This window comes from Penicillium soppii (genome assembly GCF_028829465.1).
Source record: "Penicillium soppii strain IBT 18220 chromosome Unknown utg000005l, whole genome shotgun sequence".
Taxonomy (NCBI): Eukaryota; Fungi; Ascomycota; class Eurotiomycetes; order Eurotiales; family Aspergillaceae; genus Penicillium; species Penicillium soppii.
Window position 1 is genome coordinate 1,095,179 of NW_026643235.1, and position 14,159 is coordinate 1,109,337.

General features: G+C 48.9%; 7 protein-coding genes across 7 annotated transcripts; 1 reads left to right on the forward strand and 6 right to left on the reverse strand.

Annotated features, from left to right (window-relative positions):
- Nucleotides 1-294: 294 nt before the first annotated feature.
- On the reverse strand, nucleotides 295-1,257 carry N7529_005841 (putative FacC-like extracellular signaling protein; the record flags this gene model as incomplete). The annotated part of the gene is made up of 1 exon (XM_057241368.1): nucleotides 295-1,257. The coding sequence occupies one exon, from the start codon at nucleotides 1,255-1,257 to the stop codon at nucleotides 295-297; it is 963 nt and encodes a 320-aa protein (XP_057096727.1).
- Nucleotides 1,258-1,943: 686 nt separating this feature from the next.
- On the reverse strand, nucleotides 1,944-2,656 carry N7529_005842 (uncharacterized protein; the record flags this gene model as incomplete). Its single annotated transcript, XM_057241369.1, has 2 exons — nucleotides 1,944-2,492; nucleotides 2,582-2,656. 2 exons carry the CDS (start codon nucleotides 2,654-2,656, stop codon nucleotides 1,944-1,946), a joined length of 624 nt encoding a protein of 207 aa, XP_057096728.1.
- Nucleotides 2,657-3,478: 822 nt separating this feature from the next.
- On the reverse strand, nucleotides 3,479-5,003 carry N7529_005843 (phosphatase PAP2 family protein; the record flags this gene model as incomplete). Its single annotated transcript, XM_057241370.1, has 5 exons — nucleotides 3,479-4,170; nucleotides 4,252-4,263; nucleotides 4,323-4,813; nucleotides 4,862-4,888; nucleotides 4,942-5,003. 5 exons carry the CDS (start codon nucleotides 5,001-5,003, stop codon nucleotides 3,479-3,481), a joined length of 1,284 nt encoding a protein of 427 aa, XP_057096729.1.
- Nucleotides 5,004-5,934: 931 nt separating this feature from the next.
- On the reverse strand, nucleotides 5,935-7,567 carry N7529_005844 (putative GPI anchored cell wall protein; the record flags this gene model as incomplete). The annotated part of the gene is made up of 3 exons (XM_057241371.1): nucleotides 5,935-5,962; nucleotides 6,017-7,277; nucleotides 7,333-7,567. The coding sequence occupies 3 exons, from the start codon at nucleotides 7,565-7,567 to the stop codon at nucleotides 5,935-5,937; spliced, it is 1,524 nt and encodes a 507-aa protein (XP_057096730.1).
- A 2,078-nt stretch (nucleotides 7,568-9,645) lies between these two features.
- On the reverse strand, nucleotides 9,646-10,611 carry N7529_005845 (fungal specific transcription factor domain-containing protein; the record flags this gene model as incomplete). The annotated part of the gene is made up of 1 exon (XM_057241372.1): nucleotides 9,646-10,611. One exon carries the CDS (start codon nucleotides 10,609-10,611, stop codon nucleotides 9,646-9,648), a length of 966 nt encoding a protein of 321 aa, XP_057096731.1.
- Nucleotides 10,612-10,680: 69 nt separating this feature from the next.
- N7529_005846 (transcriptional regulator family TF) lies at nucleotides 10,681-11,849 on the reverse strand (the record flags this gene model as incomplete). Its single annotated transcript, XM_057241373.1, has 2 exons — nucleotides 10,681-11,376; nucleotides 11,430-11,849. The coding sequence occupies 2 exons, from the start codon at nucleotides 11,847-11,849 to the stop codon at nucleotides 10,681-10,683; spliced, it is 1,116 nt and encodes a 371-aa protein (XP_057096732.1).
- A 425-nt stretch (nucleotides 11,850-12,274) lies between these two features.
- On the forward strand, nucleotides 12,275-13,663 carry N7529_005847 (uncharacterized protein; the record flags this gene model as incomplete). Its single annotated transcript, XM_057241374.1, has 5 exons — nucleotides 12,275-12,415; nucleotides 12,464-12,590; nucleotides 12,650-12,773; nucleotides 12,839-13,290; nucleotides 13,353-13,663. 5 exons carry the CDS (start codon nucleotides 12,275-12,277, stop codon nucleotides 13,661-13,663), a joined length of 1,155 nt encoding a protein of 384 aa, XP_057096733.1.
- Nucleotides 13,664-14,159: the final 496 nt, after the last annotated feature.

Consider the following 14,159-nt stretch of genomic DNA (forward strand, 5'->3'; position numbering starts at 1 on the left):
TTTTGGTGCTTACCTCTTGCCGCTTTATCATGGTAGGCATATAGTCCCTGAAGCCATTGGCAAATTATAAACACATATGTACATGGTTTGTGATATAAAGAGACGTACATTGGGGATGAGTGGTATCTCACGATGACCTTTTCAATGTTCGAAATTGAATCTAAGCGTCTTGGTACCTGTGTAGATGTTCACCGCGGCTCTAAGGACGAAGAGAAAGAAAGAATAAAGAAGCTATCTGGAGACGACATTCCACGCAAACAAGTGCATGGAGGCTTTGAGCCGCCAGCAGTTTATTCAAACCAAGGCATTCTTATAAAACAGATTCGACCGCCGATCACCACCTTTTCCCGAGGCAAATCCCAAGAAAAGTCGAATTTCTCCTGCGACTGTTTCATAGATGGCCAATCCTTCTGGTTCGCGAAATGTAAGCGTCGAGCCGGCCTTCGTGAGCGTAGGGCCCTGGATAACAGATCCGGTATTCATGTCAACGGTGGTCACTTCGGAATTGACGGCACCCCCAGAGGCATCGTAGGAGTTTCCAGTCAAGAGATAGATGTACTGATCATATGCTGCATAGCCCTGGAACGTCGCTGACTTTGTTTTCAGTGAAGGATGCTTGAAGCTAGCAAGTGGATTGGAGAAGTCCCCATTGGTAGCCTTGGCCAAGTCGAACACGGCGATATGTTTCCCGTCACTGAGTTGATGGCGGACGACCAACTGGTTCTTGACTGGATCAATAGAGCAGGTATGCTCCGTTGCACTGGGGATAGGTGTGAACTTTGTGAGCGCCGTGGAAGATGAAGAGAGTGTTGTGCCACTAGCGAACTTGAATCTGGCAAGTTTCTTGCCATAGCCATTCGAGTTGGCCTCCACTTCCGTCCACAGGTAAGACGCTGAACCTACACCTTGAGCTCCAAACGCAACGCCGTGACCGAAGCCTTGTAGATACATATATCCGACGTAGTTGCCTTCGAAATCAAGTTGAGTTATGCATAGGTCGCCCGAAGTTTCGGACGCGCCGTCCTTTCGCTGGGCGACGAAAAGTCGGCGATTGGTGTTGTCGAATGCGAATCCTTGCTGCACAGTTGCGTCGTGCAATGGTTTGCTGCGGAACAGGTCGTATGATGGCTTGGTCAAGTCAAAGCGCTTAGAAGAAGGAACTGTTGCTATCACAGACTGGACATTGAATGCTAGAGTAATTAAGGCGATGACGAGACTTATCGGGCCGAGCAGATATCTTCCACTGCGAGCGAACATATTGATAACAGGACGAAGCTATATTCAATTGGTGGCAGAACCAAACGTTGGAATGTTGAATGCTTGATGTGGTACTTATATGGAGGGCGGGTGAAGCAATACGAAGAGCGTTGTAGATCCCTGCCGCAATATGCCTTGGCTCCTCGTATTAGGTCTAACAATAGCAGAGCTAACTTGGTTTGATCTAACGAGCTGTCCCAATATCAATCTAAGTACGGAGTGGCCTCAGTGATAAGTTTGGCCAAGAAGTTCAGCTCATCGAATCTAAGCAAAGTGGGAAGTAGCAATAATCTAGAGCTTGATACCCGAAAAAGAAGATGAATTCGCTGCTCCGTATTCTTCTCATTGTGGTCTGCACACCAAGGTCAATGGGGCCTTGATGCATGGATTAAATTATAATACAACAACAGAATATGCCCTAAGGCTCATTGAATGATCATAAAATGGATTGATATTGCGGAAAGATCGGAAAGGTACTATGGAAAGACGTGAAGACTGTAAACCAATTGCCCAAGATGGTCATCTTCCTAGCAGCTATAATCGCAATCAGATTTCGTTATTTTGACTCAATCCTCAGGGAAAGATGCACTATGCGTAACTCATTAAAGCGTATCATCTCCATTAAATCATGACAAGCAAAAGTCCATAGAAAAAGGAAAGAAAAAGCAAAAGCCAATATAAACATCTCACACATAGCTCGCAGGTCTGTTACGGCTCGAACTGCGATGACGCGAGTGGTGCGAGCCGGAGCCATGGCCTCGACGACTCGAGTGGCTGCGTCTGCGGACCGTGGTCTCCTTAACAACGACCCGGTCACGCGAGTGGTGCAAGAACAGCGCAAGAAGCGCAGTCCAGAAGAAAAATATCGTCTCCATGATACCGAGGGCAAAGGAGGCCTTCAGCATTGCGCATGTTTTATTGACATCCAGCGAGAGGGGGTTGTTGGTGCGCTCGCCATAGGAGCCGAAGGGGCCTAGGGAGACCCAGACGGAGCCGCCATGCCAGCTGGCGCAGTCGGCGTCGGCGATGAAGCGGAGTTGGTAGACGGCTGCGACGAAGGCGCCGAAGAAGCAGAGGTCGATGAAGGCGACGAAGATTGCGGATCGCTTGGTTGTTGAGAAGCGGATGAGGGTGTCGAGGGCCCAGAAGATGGCGATTGTGCTGACGATGAAGAGGACCAGGATGTAGGCTGGAGTCAACTCGTTTGCTTTGAGATAGCCATTGACGAAGTAGGCCTGGATTCGGAGGGTTAGTTTAGGACTCGACTCGGAGGGGCTTGGACTTGTTTGCGATCATTGTTGATCGGACTGAGAGAGAGACTTACCAGCATGCCAATGATCGGGATCAGGAAGACGATCTCAACCAGACGGTTGAAGATAAAGAAGACACTGCCAATCATTTTGTCGGTTGGAATGAAGGTTTCGATCTGAGATCTATGGAATGTTTGGCAAACTGTCACAGTGCTCTTTCTTGTACGTCAGATGTACAACGTAGAGTGGGCTACACCAGCACTCAGGGCACAGACGTGGCTAGAGTATGCAGTATGCACGGTGTGAGAGATGCAAAGAAAGACAAAGAACAAAGGGAAGCGAAAAAAGACAAGAAATGAGGGGAATTAAAAAAGAGATCTTTTCAGCGTCATCTTGGGCTGAAGGGAGGCTGGGCAACTCACAGTGCGGGATGGAGGTGGCTGGGGCAACAAGGGTCCTGCAATATTGCACTGTGGCTCTGACAGGTTCTACCTCATTGATCAATATAATTGACTTGCATGGTGTCAATCTTTTAATTTATGTCCTGCATATATATCTTATGCCTTCTGTAAGAGTCGCATCTAGATTGTTGTGTTGTCAAGCCAACGAGGAGTGGGGACAACCCTATGCTTCTTGATCCAAATTGACTACATCCTGCATAGCTATACATTGTACATACGGCGTACAAAATAACTACATGTACTTATTCATTCAATAGTCATACGGAGATTTATACTCCGTACACATTTATCTAGACTCTAAAAGTTGTTGGTTGGCAGCCACTATCGGCAATAAATTCAGCTGCCCTGAACGCCTAAAGACCATACAGATTTTTCCCAGCCATCGCAATAACAGTCTAATAACATTAGAAATCATTTTCATACCAAGAAAGCCAAGCGAATCCGGTCGGCAACAACTGCTCGAAATACTGCAATCATAAAAAGGGAAATTTTGCTTCGCATCAATCATCTCTACATAGCTCTACCAGGGAAATCCGTCAACGGCCGTCCTCCCGCACCGGCCATCGGCTCTGACGTAAGCGGCTGTGTTTGCGACACATACGCATTTCGGGGATCATATTGCAGTGCATCATGACCGGCAGGGTTCTGCGCCATAGAATAACCGGGTCGCATCTCATATCCATTGGTAACATCGTCTTCACTCGACGACCAAGCACCACCATCAGGTTCATGGTCGTGCGGGCGGCGATTGGAAATGTTTGATGCAAAAGGGTTGGAGGAGGTGAGATACGTCGAGGCATCAGGCCTGGGATGTTCCGACCTAGGCATATCGGAATCCATGCGCTCCTCCTCCGGGTTGCGGAGCGGAGTCAAGGCAGTATCCTTAAACCGGACAGCATCGGGGCCTGCGGGGTCGGTGCCCCAGGTGCGAATTGGGTAGGCCCGGCCTTTGCGCCAGGCTTCGGTGATCGGCGGGAAGTACTGGCGGTATGAAACATAGCCGCAGACGGTTCCCAGCAATGATCCTGTGATCACGTCGAATGGGTGGTGGCGTGCGTCCATAATTCGGGAGACGGCAACAAGGGTTGCAGCGAGAATTGGGACCATTACTACGAGTGGTTTCCAGGCTTCGCCGCGGTTGTCCATGATGTGGAGCTTTCCGCCGAGCCAGAGGGATGTGAAGACTAGGCCAGCGAATGAAGCTGCAATTTAGTATTGTTAGTCAAGCAGCGTCGCGGGAGAAAAAGGGAGGATTGCGAATGGCAATCGAAAGATCAACGCACAGCTGCTGTGGCCTAAAGGTATAAATGTTAGCACTTGACTCGCAAAGTAATGTCGCAGTAGTTGCGCTTACCTGATGGCCACGACCGGAATCCATCCTTCAGTATCGTAGGATCGCCCTGACAGATCGTGGAGTTCGACAGGCCGGGGAAAAGGTCCTTGCTATGTGGTAGTGGTTGACAGCGATCGATAAGATCGGGTCTAGGCTTGCCACAAGCGTTCTTCAGCACTTGGGTTATGACGAAAGTGATCCCTTGTGCCAGCAAGAGACCCAAAACACCGCAGTTCATCTCCCAAAGTCTATCCTTCCATCGGTGAGGACCTCTCAGCTTCCGCTTTCCAGACACCGGGTCTTGCGGCTTATTGTGCGAGAACAAGCCATCGATAAACAGCGTGTAGATGATAATTAGAGCGAGGGGGAAAGCACCGGAGATACAAAGGGCGTAGGCGATGGGAATGCGTTCGTGTACGGCGTAGGGATATTGGATGGAAATGTTTTGGAGGGAGAAGTGTTGGTGGTAGGGCTCAATTGAGTCGAGAATGTAGAAACCAATCACACAAGCACTGTCGAGATGTCAGTGGTGTCACATCGATGGAAATTATATACTGTACATTAGGATCACATAGTCGAAGATGTAGCTGCCAGAGAGGGTTAGTTGGGGAATATGGCGCGGGAAAATAGAGCTACACACGAAATGACAACGCGCGGTCGGAGCCGCCGCTTAGAAAAGGGCAACTTTGCTAGAATTGCCATATTGGATTTCAATTCATGGAGAAATCAAAATCAAAGGAAAGATCAAGAGAGAAAAGTAATAAATAACGAACGACAAGGTTGAGTCGCGTGTGCAATGAACATCTCATTGCTTGGCAAGCGCCAACGCTACTTGGCGCCTCTCCTAGACCCTTTTCAATTCTTATTAGCTTCTGCCTATTTTAGTGGTTTGTTTCATCTCATCTTAAAATGTGTATAGTGGCTGAGTTTACACTTTGGCTGTGTCCTTCCAAGCTTCATCGGGTATCGGGTACCTGACCCTGACTGGCCATTGCCGCTCGATGGCAAGTACCGAATACATTTTGCCAGGGTCCAGAACCGCCGAGTGCAGATCACCATCTCCGGGATTTGCAGTTGGTTGTGCAAATTCAAAGTGTCTGCCTGGACATAGCCATACATATCTGTTCACTAGGGGTCAGTCTCTCTAGATATGTACATTCCCCGGACCTGTGCGTGACTCGGAGTGTTTTATTTGTCGCAATGTTCACTCCCGGCATTGATGCCGATCCACCTCATCTAGGCAACATGATTCTCGCTGCGGCGTGCCGCAAGTTTTGCCTAAAGGGTACAATGCATGGAGAGTACAACCGAAGTGTAAACAGAGTGAGATAATAAAGGAGTGAATTCAATGTACTAATACACAAATCGAAGGATTATGCGCCTCAATTACAACATCAACCAGAAATGGAAATGTTTTCGAATCCACCACATCTGGCAGCCAGCCTGTTGGGAAAGATTAATTCCCTGTGGAAACTCGGACTATAGATCAAATGAACGCAGGAATCAAAAAAAATTAAATGAAGAAATAGAAAGAAATGCGTTTAAACGTGAGGCGTCAAGGGGACAAAGGCGAGAAGACCCTGGATATCTCGTTTCCAAGGCGGTAGACTGCCAGTTTTCACAACGGTCTAATTTAACAGGTGGTAATGAACAGACCGATACTGGACAGGACGTTAGCTGATATTCGGGCAGAACCATAGGAGGAATGAACGTACGGAGAGGGGTTCCAGTCCTCGAAGAAGTTGAGGTTGGTGGTGCCTGAGTTCTTCATCTCGAAGGCGACGGACTGTCCGGCAGGACAAGCGAAGGTAGCGACAATGGAGGCGCCACCAGGGGAGACGGTCATATCGCCGAAGTCTTGCGACACGGAGGGAAGGTTGTTGAAGGTAGTGGACTCAGTAACAGCAGAAGAAAGCTGGGCGAAATCGATCTTGCCGTCACCGCTGAAGGTGAATGAGGAAGTTTCGAGGTCCTGGAGCTCAGGGAAGAGGAAGACGAGGCTGCAAGTCTTTCCAGCGTCGGAGGAGGGGATGTCGAAATTGAATGCGGTCGAGATGGTGGAGGTCACGGTACCGTTGTATGAAGTGCCAGCGGCAGTGTCGGGCGAGGAAGAGTCAACGGGGATGATCAGGTGAGGAGTCTCGTAGCTGCCGGAGGTGAGAGAGGCAGGGCAAGCTGTGGTGGAGGTGCCAGTGGTCGGTGTAGAAGAAGCAGAGCTGCCGGGGACATAGGCGCTAGCGGAACCGCTGGGCTGCGAGCCACCAGCGCTGCCAGAGGGCGCGGGAGCAGTAGCCGACTCAGAGGGCTGAGATCCAGAGGGGGCAGAGGCGGAACCGCTGGGCTGCGAACCGCCGCCACCGGAGGGAGCAGGGATGCTACCGGAGGACTGTTGGCCTGAGCCACCACCAGCAGCGGGGGCGCTGGCTGTGCAGCTGCAGTCAGTGACGGTGACAGTATTCACGACAGTGACAGGAGAGCCGGAGAGAGGTGACTCAGAGGGGGCCGAGGCCGCAGGGGCAGAAGAGCCAGAACCAGAGCCTGCTCCTCCGCCAGGGCCGGAGGGAGCGGCCGAGGCACCTGGAGCAGAGCCAGTGGGCTGCGAGCCAGCGCCGCCGGAAGCGGGAGTGGACCCGGAGGCAGGGGCAGAGCCAGCAGGGGTGGACTGAGAAGCTGGAGCAGAAGGGCTCGACTGGGCGCCTGAGGGGCCGGCGGAAGAGGGAGCAGCGCTAGCAGATGATGACGAGCCGCCGGAACCAGCGCCCGAGTTGGAGCAGGTGTCGGCAGTCAACTTCACGTCCACGCAACCGGTGACATCGGACGGTGAGGGGCTGGTGTAGATGTTGAGACCCCCGTTCTGGCCCGTGGCACAGGCCACGAACGAAGTGTTGCTGGAGTACTCAAGCTGACCCTGGGAGTTAATGGAGAAGCCAGTGGTGGGAGATGCACCATCGTCACACTGGAGCTGAGTAGTGGGAGCTGACATACAGTCAGAATTGGCTTGTGAACACATGTGTTCGATATTGTCACTTACCGGTGAGAATGCAACCACGGCCGTTGGAGTCGGTGATAGCACCGCTGGAGTTGATGCAGAACTGAGCTGGCGACAGGCTGTTGTCACCGATGCGGTTTTGGCCATCGCTCAGTTGGCCAACCTCGCCGGAGGCACCACCGGAGGAGGTGAGGTGGAAGCAGCAGCTGTCACTGCGGCCAACGAGAGCGTTGGTGCCAGCAGCGAAGGCAGCAAAAGTGATGAAGTTCTTCACCATGATTGCTGTTCAGCGAATGTGGAGGGAGTGGTCAGTTAGCGAATGAACACAGTGCCCTTTGCGAGAAGATCGATTTCAAACAGATCTTCGAACTTGATATCCACCGGTAAAGTTGCAGCAGAGATGATACAGATGAGGAACAAAATCTTGGGGGAGGCAAATCCTGATCTTTATAACAGGCGGTGGATTAAAGCTCCTAGCATTATGACTGACGAAACAGGGAAGTATATGCTCCAACGGAGAAAACTCCCCGATCAAAAAAATAATTAAAAATAAACATAAACAATAAATAGAAACATACAGCAAGGCATCCTGCAATTGACCGTGGGTGAGACTTAACGGTGAACCAATGCCCTGCCTCGGAGAGTTGAGCATTGCAGGCCCGAACCAGCCGGAGCGAGATGCGCAGTGACAATAGTCGACGTCATGTTGAACACAGATCCAATTGCTTTGATTGTGGAGTAAAGATGCTTGATGGTCCACTTATAATCTAGCTATGAGTATTGACAATGATCACTGGCTGACACTATAAGACCGTGGACCACCCTTGTCCACGACTATTTGGATGCATCTAATTCTTATGTATGGTTCAGTATCTTGATTGAACGTGGCAACATACTTTCCATGGATCGCCGCCTAATTACTTCCCCCGAGAGGTTGAATGCCGTTGTGCCTTCGGATGGGACGGATGAAGTTATACTTCATCCATGGGAGGCCACGGGACCTCGTAACTCTGATTGAATACCATAGTTACTATCAGGTAGTTGGAAGTATATGAAGCTACTATCCTCCGTATTTTGGAGAAGCTAAATGTAAACATTGTCTGATCCGGGGTATTTTTGGTACATTCATTATTGACAAGCTTCACCCATTTACTTCACAATTTTTGGACATCGAGGGAATGAAAAATGGCTATAACGAGGGCTAGACCAGGTCCTCATTGACGTTAGCCGATCTCCAAGTATAAGTCTGTTATTTTGTGGAGTGATAGACTTAGATGTGAGATTATGATAGTCGCTATAGCGGACTGTGTGACAGGGCAACGGTGGACCTACCTAGGTAGCACAGCATATCATTTGAGACAAACGAACGGAAGATGACCTCAAAGAGAAAAGCAAAAGAGAAACAAAAAACAAAAAAAAAAGATTCATTATATGTGGACCCTACAACACTTCATTGACCAACAATAGCTGCCGACTATTTTTGTTCCTTGTCCACCCACGGAACAGTTACACACGCACTACTATGCAGCACATAATATTGTTATGTATGCCCTTTAAGATTCAAACACGTCACCGTTCAATATGCGCAAAATTTCATTGATTATTATTCATTCTTACATGTAATGTTGTACATTGTAAAATTCTATAACGTTATATGTGGGTTTTGGGGAGGCTTTATTTTATATGTAAGTGCGTAACAATCCACGCCCCACGACGCGTGTCCGGAGTTACATCTAAGTAATCGATGGGGTTCAGACGATCCAGCCCCAGTCTGTGCTTCTAGAACCTCTTAGTGTTTCTCAGCCGGTATTATAGCTCCTAGAAAGGTTGTACGTGGTACGGGAAAGGACGTTGGAGAGTGCAATAGTTATTGAGCAGTGTCGCCACAGGGGGTAGAGTCGGCATTGTTTACAGAAGGAACCAGGCGACAATTCTATCCGATCGATCGATCACCAAACAAGTATTTCCATTGAAAGAGTTTAGATTAGATGACATCAATTGACGGATCGGATACGTCGGACGTGATGTTCTGTTAATAAGTGCATGATCGGTTAGCCATCCTTGCCAAGCCACTGCTTTCATAGACTCCACTGTTATAAAAATTGTACAGCATGGACTTCTGGGCCGTTGGATAGTTCCTGAACGTTAGCCCGTCATGTTAAGCGCGACATGCCGATCGCACTTATATCATACTGGTTAGCCCCCGGGGCCAACTGGGAAGTGGGGCCTGCAGCATGCGGTATTACCGAGATGACATATCTCTTTACATAAAATGAATTCGTACCCCACGCGTCATATGTAAATGGATGGTTTCAAATTGTACATATGCATACATAACACAGTACAGTATTCAAATCAGTACATAGACCGGAAGGGTGAGTCCAATTCGGCGAAAAAGCCACTCCAGTCCACTGCTGATGAGTCCACACTCTCATCGAAAACCTGCCAGAGATCGTCCAAAATAGGCAGGGTCGGGTCCATCACGAAATCATCGTTCGTAGTTAGTTCCATAGCGGTCGGTGCTTTAGACTGGCTTGTGAGCCCTGGCGAGGCAGTGTGCTGACCAGAGAGTCGGATCGATTGAGATCCCCCAACGGCGGAGGTTGATGCATTATGCCGACGAAGAACTGTGTGGAAAGATTCAAGAAGCCGGCCAGCAAAGGGTGACTGTTCCTTGGCTTCTTCTAAGATAGCAAAGGCATCAAAAATCTCCGCTCGGCCCCCTTCTTTCTCTTGTTGATCGCTGCCTCCACAGTAGTCTATGAGGAGAACAATGATGGCCACACAGACACAATGTAACATACCAGAAACTTTCATGGGTGCTTGAGCAAACGGGATCACCTCTTGGGAAAGTTGACGGGGGGCTCGAATGACTATTCGAGCCGCGTCCAGACATGCTTTCCGGGAGTATTCGTATTTGGGATCCTTGAATGCGAGCGATAAGTAGGGCAAGTGAAGCCTGCATCTTTGCGTGTTCAGCATGTTGTTCAGGATGTACCGCTGCACAATTAATCCAGTTGATCTGGGACCATTCGATTTCGGTAGTTGGTCCAAATCATACGATAGTGAAAAGAATGGCGGGAGGCCCGCGGCAAATTCGCGGATCTTGCCATCGATATGTTTTGTTTTTTCGTAGTCTGGGGTCCCAGGATTCGGAGCATCAAATGGAGCACTGTCTGTAATTTCGCGACAGAACTCGCCCAGCCGTATTCGTTGCAAACAGTATGACATTGATGTTGGTTGGTCAATCGGCTGGCCAACACCAATCATTCCATCTTTCAGATCCTCGTCGTTTGCATTGACAGGTTTATTGGTCATCATGTGTGATGGCATGATGGAGTATGTACCTTTATGAGGTCCAGATAACTGTGACATCTGCCTGTGATGGAATCAGCTTAGATACCGTGGAAGAATATGAAGAGAAGCTTGCCAATCAGTTGCCACGAGATACCACCATAGCCTTCTACATATCTCTGCTTTCGCAGAAGAGGGCAGTGGCACCTCGAGACCGGAATTGTCCGGATGATCAATTCGATGCATAGACAACTCTCTGGCTACAGAAATAGCCGTGGAAACTATGTGCCGAGCTTGTGAAGCGATGCCCACGAGATTTGTGGTCACAAAAACGAGAATGACCATCGCCTGGACATCTTCTACAGACTCGAGATGTTTCGAGCGCGAATATTCGAGCACCTCCGTGGCGAGCTTCATCCATTGGGTAGATTGAGAGTTCGCTTCTTCAATGGAAGGGAATATGGGATAATGCATATCGTGCTCAGCCCAAAAGGTTGTCGTGGTAGCGAGGATAGCTAAGAGCAATGAGACTTGCCCGACTTTCAAGGGCCTGCTTTCTCCAAGACAATGATAAAGATTGTCAATCATAGTACGCAGCGAGGGTATATGGACCACATGGTGAAGATAGGTAAGCTCTGAGATGTACTTTTCCACTATCATCTTCGCTTCTTTGTGGAGCGGCAGCCATATGCACTTCTTTGCGGGTGAATTTGGGAGAGCCATTTGCGAAGATCCTACCGCGTTCCGAATATGACAGATTCGAAATTCAAGTTCATATCTCAAGAGGCAACCCTATATGCTTTGGTCAGTTCTAGATTGAGTAACCCGAGTGCAATCATATCTACCGCTGAGCCTGGCGATGTGATCTCGCCTTCCAGCCAATTGACAGCAGCCGCAGATGACTGCCCTTGATGCATCATATATGGATGCTCTGAATGCCGATTGTAAGGAGAGGGAAGTGACGGCGCTTGGATTGCGGCTTGGTCCATGGGACTAGATGATTTCCCATTCCCGATGACGATCTCCTCCAACCGGCGCAAACGTGCCAGAACATCCATATTTGAATCGACGGGAAGCTCTGCAATCCCGTTTTGTGGACTCACTGATACTGACGGTGTTGGATAGAGCTGACAGGTTGTGCCCCGGCTGGTACAGTTCGAACAAGGGAATTGCCGACTACATTTCAATTTTCTCGACCGACAAGAATGGCACGACACAGGTCGTGACCGCGAGGATTTAGCACTTTTCTTTTCAACCCGATACATTTCAGCCTCTAGAAATCATTTTATCTTTTGGTTGAGTATGGAGTAACAAAATTACGATGATTTTGTTACACCGACGCGGAAGCTATCAAAGTCAGCGTCCGAAGCTTTTGTAAGAAGTGGAAAGAACCGTTAGAAAATTTTAGATGGGATGGAGATAATGATGGAGATAGGAATCAAATTGTGTACTTTTTCTCCGAATTCCGTAGACGCCGTCGAGGTTGAGTTGGGGGCGATTTGTGAAGCAGCCGCCTGACCAATCAAAAGCTGGCAAATCCGCGGAACTTCCGCGGGCTCCGTCGCGATTGTATGTATGGGACGAGGTATATAAGTGAATCCTTTTACCTGTTCAATTGGATATAATCAATCAGTCTCGAAACATTTAAATCCTTGAGGTCTTCCAATCTATAAAATCATTTTGCGCCAACATGGACCCAATCATTGCTCAAATTCAGGCCTTGGCCAAGACTTCCGATGAAGCTGGCCGGCTGAACATCATTAGGACTTTGCGGCAGGTACAATTTGACCTTCAAGGTCCGAAAGACAGTCTCATGGAAGTTGCAGGCTCAGTTAGTATGATCCATTCTCTGGGCCATTGATCACACTGACACTCTCAGGGCCTGGTTACTGCAATGCTTCGCGTTGGCGCGGATATAGGGCTATTCACTTCTCTTGCAAAGAGTGCAGCTCCATTGAAGGTAGCAGAAATTGCAGAGTTGACAAGCACATCCCCTCAACTTTTAGGTGAGAACATTTGCCGTAGTCTAATCAACTTCAGATGCTAATTGAATCATGATCTGTAGAGAGGATTCTTCGTTATCTAGCTGCAACAAACATGATCAAGGAGACAGCAGCCAATGAGTACACCACAAACATGGTCACTCACACTCTGGCTGATCCAAAAGGCGAAGCCATGATTTACCATGCGTATGTCCCTAGCTCTACCCACAAGCCATCTAGAAGATCATACTTACACACAATCATTGCCACAGCTTCGATACCCATGGACCCGTGGTGACAGCAATGCCCGAGTTCTTCGCAGAGAACAAGTACCAAGATATAACGAGCAACACGAGCACACCGTTCCAAAAAGCTCACAACACCAAACTCAGTTGTTTCGAGTGGATGCTCCAGCATCCGCAGCACTTTGAGAGTCTCCAAAAGATAATGACAGCCCTTGGAGGATCAGAATGGACACAGGATTTTACCCTCTTCGAATCCGAAGCCCAAAAGATCCAATCGACTGTGCAACCATCCGAGAAGCCGTTCCTCGTCGACGTGGGCGGTGGCCACGGACACCAGTGCATCCGGCTCGGGGAGAAGTACCCCAATCTCCTAGGCCGCCTCGTTGTCCAGGACCTCCCGGAAGCAGTGAAAAAGCTCGCCCCTATTGCGGGTGTCAAGGCAGAAGCCTATGACTTCTTCCAACCGCAACCCATCACCGGTTCGTATTGAACGTTGTATTTGACAAAGAAAAACAATAGCTGACTAGGGTTCGGTATCAAGGCGCAAGGTTCTACTACCTTCGCAGAATCATGCACGATTGGCCCGATAACGAAGCTGCGAAGATCCTGCGAAACACTGCCGCCGCCATGAATGCCGACTCGCGGATCCTGATTGACGATACCGTGCTGCCGGATGCGGGTGCCAACTGGCAGGCTACCACGGCTGATCTTTTAATGATGGCGTTTGGTGGCAAAGAGCGCAATGAAGCTCAGTGGACTTCGCTCGCGAAGGATGCCGGTTTGCGTGTTGAATGTATTCATACGTATGTTGCTTCGACTTATACTGCGATAGTTGTTTTGGCGCTCGAGTGAATGAGTGGTGGGTGGAATTTTGGCCTCGTTCCAAATATTGCATTTAGACCATCTCTTCTCAATGTATATCCGACGAATATTTTGAAGTGAGGGCAAAGGCTGTGAGAACGAGATTGAGTTACCTGGGTGAGTGATAAACGGTCATTGCGAGGACATCTAAGGATCTCGATTGCCTAGAAGGCTATTCGAATGTAACTTTAAGATAATTGCATTCTTATTCTACCTACATATGTCCCAAATGGGTGCTTGAGATCAAGCTCCCGAAATTTAAAAGCAGAACAAGAAAAACAGACCTTGCTGGCCACCGTAACACAAAACGCCTTGCTGAGTTAAAAGAGATGAAGGATGGAGATGGCGCTGGAGAGAAGAAATAAAGAAAGAGAGGCATGGACAGAGATAATCGAGTCCGATATGATGATGCTAATACAGGTCGTAAGTCATGCTCGTGCGAAACGGAGAAGATGAAATCTTGACGGTTCCAGACGGTCCAAGTTGG